The sequence below is a fragment of the Acanthopagrus latus genome, chromosome 22, assembly GCF_904848185.1.
Source record: "Acanthopagrus latus isolate v.2019 chromosome 22, fAcaLat1.1, whole genome shotgun sequence".
NCBI lineage: Eukaryota > Metazoa > Chordata > Actinopteri > Spariformes > Sparidae > Acanthopagrus > Acanthopagrus latus.
The window spans coordinates 1,014,379-1,026,551 of NC_051060.1; the positions used below are offsets into that span (position 1 = coordinate 1,014,379).

The 12,173-nt window shown below is 39.3% G+C and overlaps 1 protein-coding gene across 8 annotated transcripts in view; it reads left to right on the forward strand.

The window, feature by feature from the left end:
- ankrd6b (ankyrin repeat domain 6b) overlaps positions 1–12,173 on the forward strand; it is a 65,979-nt gene that overhangs the window by 33,874 nt on the left and 19,932 nt on the right. For 5 of the 8 annotated variants that reach the window (XM_037086978.1, XM_037086977.1, XM_037086982.1 and 2 more), the window contains 2 exons: positions 8,164–8,262; positions 11,013–11,111. In XM_037086978.1, the coding sequence (XP_036942873.1) occupies positions 8,164–8,262; positions 11,013–11,111 (198 nt within the window). Of the gene's footprint in view, positions 1–8,163; positions 8,263–8,396; positions 8,718–11,012; positions 11,112–12,173 lie in introns of those variants that run through there. The other 3 variants (XM_037086975.1, XM_037086976.1, XM_037086980.1) reach the window with 2 other exon arrangements.

The window sequence follows — 12,173 nt, forward strand, 5'->3', positions numbered from 1 at the left end:
TTTAATGTCTAGACGGGGTAATAGTTTGGAGCTACCACCTTTATCTACACTGGAAGACATAATTTTAAAGCTTCTTGAAAAAGGGGCAGGTGACCGTATTATATAATTAATTTGTTAACAAGTGCAAAGAATCTTCAAACAATAACCTACAGGCCTGGAGGATAGACTTAACAGAGAATATAACAGAAATGGAATGGACAGAAGTTTGCTCTTTAGTATAAACCCAAACTGTAAACACACACTTCAAATTGCTACAATATAAATGGTTAAGTAGACAGTATATTACTATATTACACTGCTTTAACCCCAAATACTGACATGTGTATTAATTGTAATTACCAGAAGGGGTCACTGATCCATTGTATGTGGGAAACCCTTTAACCCTAAAACATGCATTCTAAATATTTACCCAAATGATTTTGTTATTTCAAACAATGTAATGTCCCAACTAAATATTTGTTTACTCGAAGCCAAAAGGTGTATTGCCCGTTCATGGAAGAATCAATCGATTGGTGGAATTTTCAGTGGTTGAAGGGAATATCCTTTAATTTTGCTCTTGAAAAGATAAGTTATATCACTAAAAATAAACTTTTTGGCATATTTTTGGCAAATTTGACATATTTTTTACAATTATTTGTTACAGAATGAGATACAGATTGATGCTTGGAATGACGAACTGAATTGAATGCAAATGGCTGTTTTTTGTTTGTTTTTTTAATGTGTCTTTTCTTCTGTTCACTATTCATTTAATTTATATTTGCTCATTTATTTATTTTTTGTCCATCATATTTGCCAGTGTATTTGTCTCTCATCTTGAAATACTATATATATATATATATATATATATATATATATATATATATATATATATATATATATATATATATATATATATGTATTTTAAACATCTCTTTGTTGTATTTCAAATTCAGCTTTTTCTGCAAATTCTTGACCAGTCAGCCTTGTGAATGGATACAGACCTCTGTTTAACAGTCCTTAGGGTCACACAATATACCCCTATCATTATTAGTTCTTCATGTAGATTGCAGGGACTTCTTCTGACTTCAGTATACATTGTTTAATACTGGCAGGAGGAGCAGCCCACCAAATTTTAAAGGAAAAACTTCCTCAACGGAAGGATAAGCCTCGATGGCAGCAAGTATTGACAGCAGCATGCCCCAACGCGCCTGGACTGTGAGGGCCCGTTCATCGCTGCTTGCAGCTTTAATTTATATATTAGAATTACAAAAATTTGGCTTTCATATGACCATATTTGAAACATTTGCAGCACTCTACAATTAACCAAGAGCCACAATTTAAAATTAATCGTGACCTTACTAAGTCAATCATTTTTAAAGTACAACTCTACTCCTCTTTGCCCTGTTTGTAGAACCAGCCAGTGGATCATGCAGGTCTGATGTAATTCGGGAGAATAATACCATCAGGGGAACAAAATATGGCCCTGTTTGCAGATTTTTATTGATTATCTTATCACAGTCTATGCTGTGATAAAATTATTAGTGTTAGGCCTGGTCAGGAAAGAGGACTCAGATGCAGAATTAGAGCGATTCACACAGGCTTTTATTTTGAACTTCTCACTTGAGCTTCTTAAACAAGGACTATTTAATACATAAGGGAGAGGGGAATAGGTGGAAACAATTAGGAATCAGGGATGAGGTCAGACCGGGGACAGAAGAGGAAGGGCAAGTGACCTGAAACGAGAGGGGAGTTAGACTATCAAAATAAAAGAGGAAGTTCATGAGACAAAAAGCCCAGACAAGACTAAACCTCACCGCTGTGTGACAATTAGATGTAGATTATATAAAATATCTGGGGGACGTCTATTCAAAAATGTTTGATTTAAACTATGGACCTTTAAATTCAAGGAGAAAATCAGACACACAAAGATGGAATTATTATTCCCTTTATTGAGTTTAGGCTCAAGGATTGACTCAATTTGGATTAATATTCCTCCACAAATGCTTTACCTTTTCCGGTGTCTGCCTGTTAAAATACCACCTAAACATTTTTTATACTGGGACAAGTGATTATAAAGGTACTATAATTAAGGAAAAAAAGGGCAAATGGGCCTTTCCTGTCTACAAGAATATTATTACTCAGCTCAGCTGAGACCAGTAGTCTGCCTATATTCACCAACATACACTGCATGATGGAAGGAAATAGAAGGCATAAATTTGCAGAATAGGGGATGCATCCAAACTACTGAGGTGCTGTGTCTGTGACATGGATTTTGCACCAAATAAAAATGACGGCAGATTTCAGGAATAGACCTCAAAAGGTTTAAGTAGGTATTATTCATTTTTTCACAAGGGAGCATCCCAGAGCTTTGAAGCTCTGCAGAATAAATATGGGCTGGGAAAAGATGACATTCACAGATACCTGCAAGTTAGGCATTACTTTCACCAAAACCTAAAAAAGGCTTTAGAGAAAGGTGAGCCAGAGTTTCTGCAGGTATTTCTATCATTTCTCACATCCGGAACATGCAACAATATCATATCCTGATTGTATATTGGAATCCAGCAACTGCAACAAGAGAGCTAGAATACATAAAGAAGAAGAGGGAGATAGAGGGAAATGTGCTGATTTCTGCTGAGAGTTGGGAGAAAATATGCCGGTTACAGTGGATCTCAGGTTTGAACATATGGTGAAAGTTTTCCTGGAAAAATGTTGTGAGATTTTCCTAAATATCAAAATACCAAACCGTTTTATAAGCTGAGAGTGAATGTAACTTTGATTCAGCTGGGTGTCAGTTGACCCAGCATAGATGTTGGCAGTAATGCACCCAAATGTATCACAGCTGAGCTACTGCTTGGCCAGATGGAGCACAGGACACACACACACGCATGCATGCAGGCACACACACACGCATGCATGCAGGCACACACACACGCATGCATGCAGGCACACACACACGCATGCATGCAGGCACACACACGCATGCATGCAGGCACACACACACGCGCAGTGACAGTCAGAACCGGCACCAAAGTCCCCTGATTCCTTGCTTTATTCTTTCATCCCAGCTCTCACATCTCCTTGAAACACAGCAAGGTTCAAAGGTCATTCACCAATACACAGGATGTGATGTAACATCCCCTTGTGCCAGTTTGGGCTAATGCTTATCTAGACCAATGGCCTGGATGTTGGATGTGGAGAGGTAATGATAGGCTAAAAAATGTCACAGAGTATTGAAACTTGACTTGAAGTTGAAGGTCTGTGTGAAGTGTTTTCAGACTGAGAATAGTAAGGTTATCAAACCACACAAAGGGCAAGCTTGTAGATCTCCACAGTGTTTATCTTTGGTGTTCCTCTTCATTGTGTGTGTCCACAGACAATGTTACAACAGGTCTATTATGATGCATGGTTCCTGATTTCAGGAAATGAGTTTAACTTTTTATGTTAAGCAGTTGTTGCAGGCACAGTATTAAATCATTGCTTTAATGATATTATTTTGTTGTTCTCTGGTAAATACCTGAAATGAAAAGAGACGACATATAAAGCCATTGCTGTGCACTATTCCTGTGTGCATGCTTTATACTGTATGTGTTTTTTCTGTATCGTGTGCTTTGTGTTTTCTGTCCTGGCACTGCAAACCAATTTTCCATGGCAACAATGAACACTTGTCATCATATTGTAACAGCTACAATAATATTACATGTGCTGCTGCTCCCTCTGATAATTTTGTTTTGGCCAGCAGTATTTGGCTATTTTGACATGGTGCCATTATGCAAGCTAAATCCAGGATAAAGGGGGCAGAGCTTCATATGAAGCATTTCTCTGCTCAAGAAAAGGAATGTAAGGATTGTTTTTGAAAGGCTTATGTGATGGATTGAAAGTGAGACAACATAAAACAGATGGATGGAAAAGAAGGCAGGATGGATAAAGTAGGGAGATAGATGAGGTTGATAATGAAGAAGAGAAAGGGGAAAAAGCTGGTGAGATGCACAAGACCAAATCTAAAGCCTTTTATCAAAGCTTCATGTACATTGTTAATAATATGTAAGAAATGCAATAAAGCATGACAGGTTTTTTGTGGGGGTGGGGCTTTTTTTAATTTGATAGAACAGCTGAAGACGTGACAGGAAACAGCTTGAGAGAGAGGGGGAGTGACACACATTAAAGGGCCCCAGGGCAGGACTTAAACCCGGGTCCGCTGCAGCGAGGACAAAGCCTCTGCACATGGGATGCCATTTTGGAAAAATTCGTGCAAAAGTATTTGTACGATGTATATTATCTCGATGATGAGGCCTGCCATCTTTTTTACACATGAAGTTCCAGGTAAGCCAACAGTGTTAGATACTTCCCCTCCTATTCCTCGTTGGTTTTATTGGTTATTGGTGAACACATCGCCATCCGTTGTATAGGAGTGTATATCATCTCAATTTAGCTTCCCTCAGCTACTTAACAGTTGCTGACTCAGCCTCAAGGTGCTTGGAGCCAAACTAGGCAAGAAAACCACCTCCCTGTCTTCTTGGAGGCTGTGTTGTTTCGTCCTGGTCATATGGTGTTCACTGGGAGCTGCCAGTCTGCAGCGTCGACGGACCGCTAGCATTGTAGGGGCAGTTTAACACACATTTAGCACCTTGCCCACTGCAAATACCAGTCAGTATCAATAGAAGATGTCTGGAATTTATTTTAACAAGGCCAAATGCTGTATTTCACAATGTGAATGTGAATGAGAGTGAAAAATAGTTTGCGTCATGATGATTCTAATCTTCTTCAAAATGTAATTGATTCTTCCTTTGCCCATGCTACACCCTGCCACCAAGTCACACAAACTGACAGTGTTAACTCCTTGGTGGAGGTAATGGATAAGATTTATGTTGGAACAATTTACATCTAGTTTGCTGTTGCTATTGTGCTGACCCTTCTTTTGATAAAACTAAAATTAACTCAAGCTTTTATGTTAGTTGCTTGCCCTCATCGTTGGTAGAAGCCTTCTAAGCAATTGTGATTTGTGCAGTGTGGTTTTAAAGTTGGAAAATACATATTCACTGCTCTCTGGTGGATACACTATGGAATGAAAACTGAATGACTCTCTGTGCTGGAATTTCTTGTTACTTGTCTACCACGCATACTGCCCCAAACAGACCTGTCACTGTGGAGACAGCAGAGGCTTCCTGCAGGCCTGAGGCCTGCTGTTTACCTGAGCTTGGCTGGTGGCTTCCTTCCAAGCCATGCCCAGTGTGTAACTCAATCGGGGGAACACAATAAGTGCAGAACTGAGCCGAGCTGCACCCAAACAAAGCATGAAGTTGCAAACACAGAGACAATACCTGGGATGTAATGCGGCTTGTGCTGTTGTGTGGGAATACACACTGGATCTGTAATTAACCTGTATTTAGTCAGTATAATTACAGAAAATCAGAGATTACCTGAATCTTGGGTTTGAAGTTTGAATGCTGACATCCTGCTCTGTCATTCTTCTTCATGCAGCTCATTATGCTGAGTGTAATGTTCAGGATGTCTGGATATGCTGACAGCCTTTAACCTAATCCTCTTAGGGAATTCTAATGTGTCCTGGCTTCTGTATGAAGGAATTCCCCACTGTTGACCTTCCTCATGTCATCATAACTCCCTGGTTAAGCACAGAGCATCAGTGCATCCAAACTGGGATATTTGCGTCTGTTAACCAATGGTTCAGAGTTATATTTCATTAGTTACTTCTAGTGGCCTCTCCCCATGTAAAATTGTTTTATTAGCCCAGTCAGGGTTTTCATCTAACATTGACAACTTGTAGATTACAGTGTGCTCAAAACAGAAGTTACACTCCTAATGATATCAGCCTTTCAGGTCTGCTAAAATTGCTCAGACGAAACAGTTGGGCACACACTAACCACATCTGAATCAACTATTAAAAGGACCCTACACATTTTATTGTCTGGCCTATAGAATAAAGGACTATTTTGTGAGAATGACAGAGGTTATGGTTTTGATATATAAACTTTGCAGTATAAACTTTTTGTAGCTTGGCCCCAGTGTCACAGACAAACACTATTGTAACTTAACGGATAGTTATTGCTTAAATTTCTCTCTTTAGGATTTTTATATCTTTGATATATAAAAACATTTTTAAAGTTCATAGTTGATATTGTCATCATTGCTGCTTGTAGATTTCTAATGGGTTGTCATTTAGAGGGATTGATCATTGTGTGCATGAATCAGTGGTGATATGATGCAGTTATGGCACAAACCCTTTGGAAGCCTCTTATTGACTGATTGAATGCTTGAGGGGAGGCATTTTGAGTGGAATAGATAAGGACTGACAGTGATTATAATTTTCATATTCAAATGATAGGCAGATTATTTTCTTGACTAATCGATGAATTGTTGTCACTGTAAACTGCAAGAAAATAGTAAAAAATGCCAATTATAATTTCACAGAACCCAAGCTAACATCTTCAAAGGTCTAGTCTGACAGTAGAATATCCAAAGTTTTTCAGTTTACAATGATATGAAATTTAAAAAAGCAAATTGTCATACAAATGTGGTTTAGGAAAATGCTATTTATTTAAAGAGTATTACATACAGGTTCTGGTTTGAACATGTCTGTCTTTTATTTGTTTTTGTTTTTATTTTGTTTTTTTGTTTGTTTTTATTTTTATTTTATATGTTTCACTCAGCAGGGCTGCACAGTGGCCCAGTGGCTAGCACTGCTGCCTCACAGCTAGATCGCCGGTTCGCGTCCCGGTTGGGACGCCTGGGATCTTTCTGTGTGTATGTTCTCCCTGTGCAAGCGTGGGTTTTCACCGGGTACTCCGGCTTCCTCCCACAGTCCAAAAACATACTGAGGTTAACTGATCATTCTAAATTGTCCGTAGGTGTGAATGAGAGTGTGGTTGTTCGTCTCTATGTGTAGCCCTGCGATAGACTGGCGACCTGTCCAGGGTGTCCCCTGCCTTCGCCCTAAGTCAGCTGGGATAGGCTCCAGCCCCCCCGCGACCCTGCAGAGGATTAAGCGGCGTACATATAATGTGTACAGATGATGGATGGATGGATGTTTCACTCAGCATTAAAAGAATGTCATGAATTTTGCAGCAACATGCCTTTCTATATCTACTTTGGATAGTCTAGAGTAAGGACAATACCAGAATTTACAAACTTAGAATATAGAACGCTACTATAAAAGAGAAGTACCTCGGTACATCTCTCAACACAAGAGCAAAAAGAAAAAATACTTCAAAGGCTCACAAAATAGGAAATATTCCTTGTTAGACTTTGAAATGTACAAGCTGCAAATACTGCTGAACAAATTCCAACACATTTGCCTGTATATGCTTTCTCACTCTTTTGGTCTCTACCCAGCAGTCCAGCTAAAAACTCAATGTTTCTGCTGGCAGCGCACCAAGCTGCCTGTTCATCTCACGGTCCATTTTCTTGTCACTTGTGAAAACGACCCTGTTTTCCCACAAACGACCATGGCCTCAGACTTTCTTGAGATCCTGTCCATGATTTTCACAGATTGGAGATATAACGCAACCTTGACAACACCTGCTGGTTGTCCAACATATTTGCAATGTTCATTTCTGTGCAGCCTTGGGTTGAATATCTGATTGTACTTCATTACTATCGATACTATAGGAAGTCTATAACACTATCTTGATATATAAATTTAAATATATTAACATGGTATTGAAAACAAATCAAAGTATCAATACTTTTGACAAATGTATTCTACAGACTTTGAGGTCAACAGTATTATTTTTCTTTGTAAAAAAAATTAATAATAATAATAATGATAATTATAATTTGTTTTTCAAATATTTAAAATGACATTTTTTTAGCAAGTTAAGTAACATCTTCTGCTTTAAGGCCCGCCCACAGTCTTATAGTGGCAGGATGCAGAGTTGATCCTCTGCTCAGCTAACATGAACAGCTGTGCATATTGTGCACTACTCTCTTAAACCATGGATTAGGGATTTGTTTGTTTTCAGTTGACTTATTACTGAGATGGATGATATTCTGGAGCAGATGTCTTTAGTCATGCCACCATGCCGCCATGAAGGCTGTGACTGCAGTGGTATCTGACTCACCGGGCTGTGAATCTGTGTGTGGGACAGCAGTGGTGGGTTTCATTTTTCAACTTTCTCTGCTTCTTTGAGAGGTTTGTGTGCTTATGTTGTGTGTGTTTTGTGTCCACAGTATGGTAGGAGCCCCCTGCACTTGGCTGCCTACAAAGGCCACATTGAGGTTGTCCGTATCCTGCTCAAAGCTGGCTGTGACCTGGACATCCAAGACGATGTGAGTAAAATCATCCGTCTGTCAGCTGTGTCAGCCATATTTCAGCTTCATCCATGTCCAGCTCCTGCACTGCAGTCCTGATGGTGGTAACCAGTGGAATGCTTATTTGTTTGCTCTCAATTCTGTTTTTTTAGACCTACACCATTTTCCTTTAACACAAAGATTCCTGTAGCCTAATGTCCTCCAGTGGCCTTGAATGGGACTCTTTGGGCTGTCCCCTTGTTGGTTTGCCCTCAAGATGCAAGTCCCCCTTTCCCACAGATAGTGATAATACCAATCTATGGCATTGCCAAATTCACTCTCTGTGGTCAGTGAGCTCTGCTACAGGCTGCAATGCATCCTCCAGAAGTGAAGGGAGCAGGAGGTGCAGACTGAAGCGGGAGGAGGATGAGGAGGGGAGAAGACAGTGGAAGAGGGCTGGCAAAGAGCCTGGAGGATCAGGGAGAGTGAAGGAGGTTAGCCAATCCTGCTCCTACTGAGCATGCAGACATCTGCCCCCCCATCCTTCTTTCCCTCAACAAAGTCCACTCCTCCACCGCTGCTGCTCTGCTCAGTTCAGTTTTTATCTGGCTTTCAAGTACCTTCTCATCCTCTCCTCCGGCTTCTCTCTCCTCCATCCCTCATGGTAATCATTGCTCTTTCTTCCTTTGCTCTCATGTCAAACCTGACCTGCCAAGGGTCACTTGCCTATATTCTGCTCTGTTTTCAACAACTCCATTTATGGCAGAGCATGAATATGAGCTGAACCTTTTTCCTGGAACTTTATGCTTTTACGTGGTTATACAAATTACTGTGGACTCTAAACTCGTGCTAATGGAGCTATCTGAGATTACCTTGCTATGCTTTGTATAACTGCTACACTGGGACCATATTAACATCATTACTGCACTGTTCAGTAATTACTCTGCTGAGCTTGGAGATACATAGTTTGCTTATTAAAAAGGAGCTTACAAAACGGTCAACACTGAAGGGGGTAGTTTGTTTTGGGGACTTCACTATTTAAAATATATGAAAGATTAGATTCATTTATCACACTGATGCTTATGGGATGAAGTAACTACTCTGCTTAGTTGCAGGAAAACACATCTTGTGTATGCTTTTATATCTCACATCTCTAGCTTATTAATGTGCTGTGATCTTGTGATATAAATCTACTCTCCAAAATCTAAACTTGGAATTCTTTAAGGCAATATCACTGTTTGTCCCCTGAACATGTGAACATGCTGGTGTCAGAGCTTTAAAGGCTGGAAGACGGGGGAAACAACTTACTTGGCTCTGTCTAAAGTTAACAGAATATGCTTACCAACACTGCTAAATCTGTCTTGTTAACATACTGTATCTCATTTGTTTAAATTGTACACAAACAGAAATGTCTTGATTTACATCATGGTTTTGGATGGAGTTGAATTACCAGTTTTTGTTGGTGAGCTCAAGCTCTGGTTGTGGTCTCTGAGTGGGCACAAAGGTACAAAGTTGGCAACCTAACTTTGGAGACCAGACTCTAGGATGCTTGCACATTCACTGCACCTGGCTTTCATTTGCTGAAAAAGCGCATAACTTCCTGATTGACAAACACAAATTGAAATTGTTACTTTTCAGTTTGTGTATGAATTTAAAAAACAAGGGATGCACAAGGGAATTTTTAAGATTTGAAATAGGTGATGTGGGATGCCATCCTTTTCCTTAGGAAAATGACCAGGAAACATCCCCCTTTTTACCTGCTCTCCATTACCCAGTATGAGAGAGAATGCATTGGTAGGGGGGTTGATTAGTTGAATATGTTTAGTCTAGTCTAGTCTGCCTGACTCATTGGTCCTTTATCTGACTGAGGTTTGTGTGAGTTAAAATCTATGTGACCTAATGGCTAATGGCTCTGTAATCAGAAGAAACAAAACAGTCAGGTGAATAAAATGAACCAGGTTCATCCTCCCTGTTAAAGGTGAACAAATCACCTAGTGATGATATGTGATACGATCAATGAGTTTTAGAGGTGTTTATTTGTTCGGTTAAGTGTTTCCCCCTGCTTCCAGTCTAGCCACATCCTGACTCCAGATTGGACATTAACATCTACAGGAGATGAAGTGTGATTCCATCCACCTGTCTATGCACATTTTCAATTTGTGGAAATAAAAACAGTCAAAATCTGGCAAAAGAAAGTTTTTATGCGGTGCATAAGCAAACAGACTTAGCGAATAAATACATACAGTACAGATAGACACATGTGCCCTAAGGACCCATAATGTAGAGAGTGAGATTTCTATTTCTCTCTGATTATTAAAGCAGATCTACATATTCTCATCTAATTCTCAGAAAGACAGAGCAGGCAAATGATTATATTTGCAAAAATTTCCAACTTTATCTACTATTGAGCCCATTAAAATGCAGTAATATATGCAGCGAAATACAAAAGTAATGTGTTTATTACACTAAAAGAAAGTAGTAATAAAACACAAGTCCCGCAAAACGAATCTGTGTCACCTGTGATGTATGAAAATCTTATATCTCTGTTTTAACCTGTCAACAACTTTTTTTCAGGAAAGTTAATCAAAAATAATACAGTTTTCACTAAGAGTTCTGAATCTGACTGAGCAGATACACTGCAAATTAATAACACAATGAAATGACAAATTGGAGCTCCAAGATTTTCACATGATGAAATAGATTTTTTATGGATGGATGCTGGTTTTCTTATCCTGTTTCTTGAGTGCTGCATATTGGTAGTCAGTGATGTGTGTTTGTGTCATTGGCAGGGGGAGCAGACGGCATTACAGCGGGCTGCTGTGGTGGGAAACAGTGATGTCATCAGTGCTCTCATCCAGGAAGGGTGTGCACTGGACAGACAAGACAAGGTGCAGATCAAAAGACAGAAACAGACACAAACATAGAACACACACAGAGGCTGTGTGTGTTGCACCTCTGGTACCTCTGTTACAGTCATTCTGAGGAGCTGGGGGAATTTCAAAGCCATCATAATGACTGCGTTAAAGCATCTGATAATCATAGAGAAACCAGTGTGCCTTTAATCTGCTTATCTTTAGAGGAGTGTTTAGAGTCACAGTGAGATGACCTACAGGGATTATAGCCATGCACAGTTGTTTTATGTCAAAACTCTTTACATGCTGTGCTGAATTATAATGAATTATTAAAAGTGTATTTTAGTACTTAAAGCTTAATGGTGTACCACTGGCTGTACAAAAATAATCCAGTCAGTGCCCTGCATGATTTAACAGAGCCCTTCCAGAACCTCTTTACAGTTGGCTCATTAAGAATGAATCGCTTTTTCACTCACTGCATCCCAAGAACCCTGTTGTAAATAGGATTTAGTGCTGTCAATGTACCTCTATAATCCTAATCAATTTTCCCTCCTTATTTTTTTTTAGTATTCAAACTATATTCAAATAATAATACATAATAATGCTCAGATTTAGCAATAGAAAATGTACCTATACACTGTATAAACAGGATTCAGTATTGCCAGTGCCACAACATGATGAAAAATAATAATTGTAATAATAAGGTATGAAAGAAAAATAATATAAAACATAGGCACTGATAACCCCACTGATGAGGAAGACATCACTTTCTGCTGTAACATTAGAGGTTAATATTTGCAAACTGAAAACTGTTCATCAGACATGTTTCACGTGTGACTAGGCCAAACACTTTGCTTTTATTGGAAATGGGCCCTTTTCTGATTTTCTGGGAGACAAAATTATATGAAGTCTTTCTGGAAATGCCTTCCAGTTTTCTGACTTGCTTCTGTTTTGATATGCTGTTGATGCTCAAAAGGCATGTTCCCTCTTTTTTCTGGTAGTCTTTTTGTGAAACCTTTTGACAGTGTCTGAACCTCAGACATAGACTGAGCAGCACAGTGGGTGTTTGGTGTGACTTGACTCTGTTGTATTGATGGA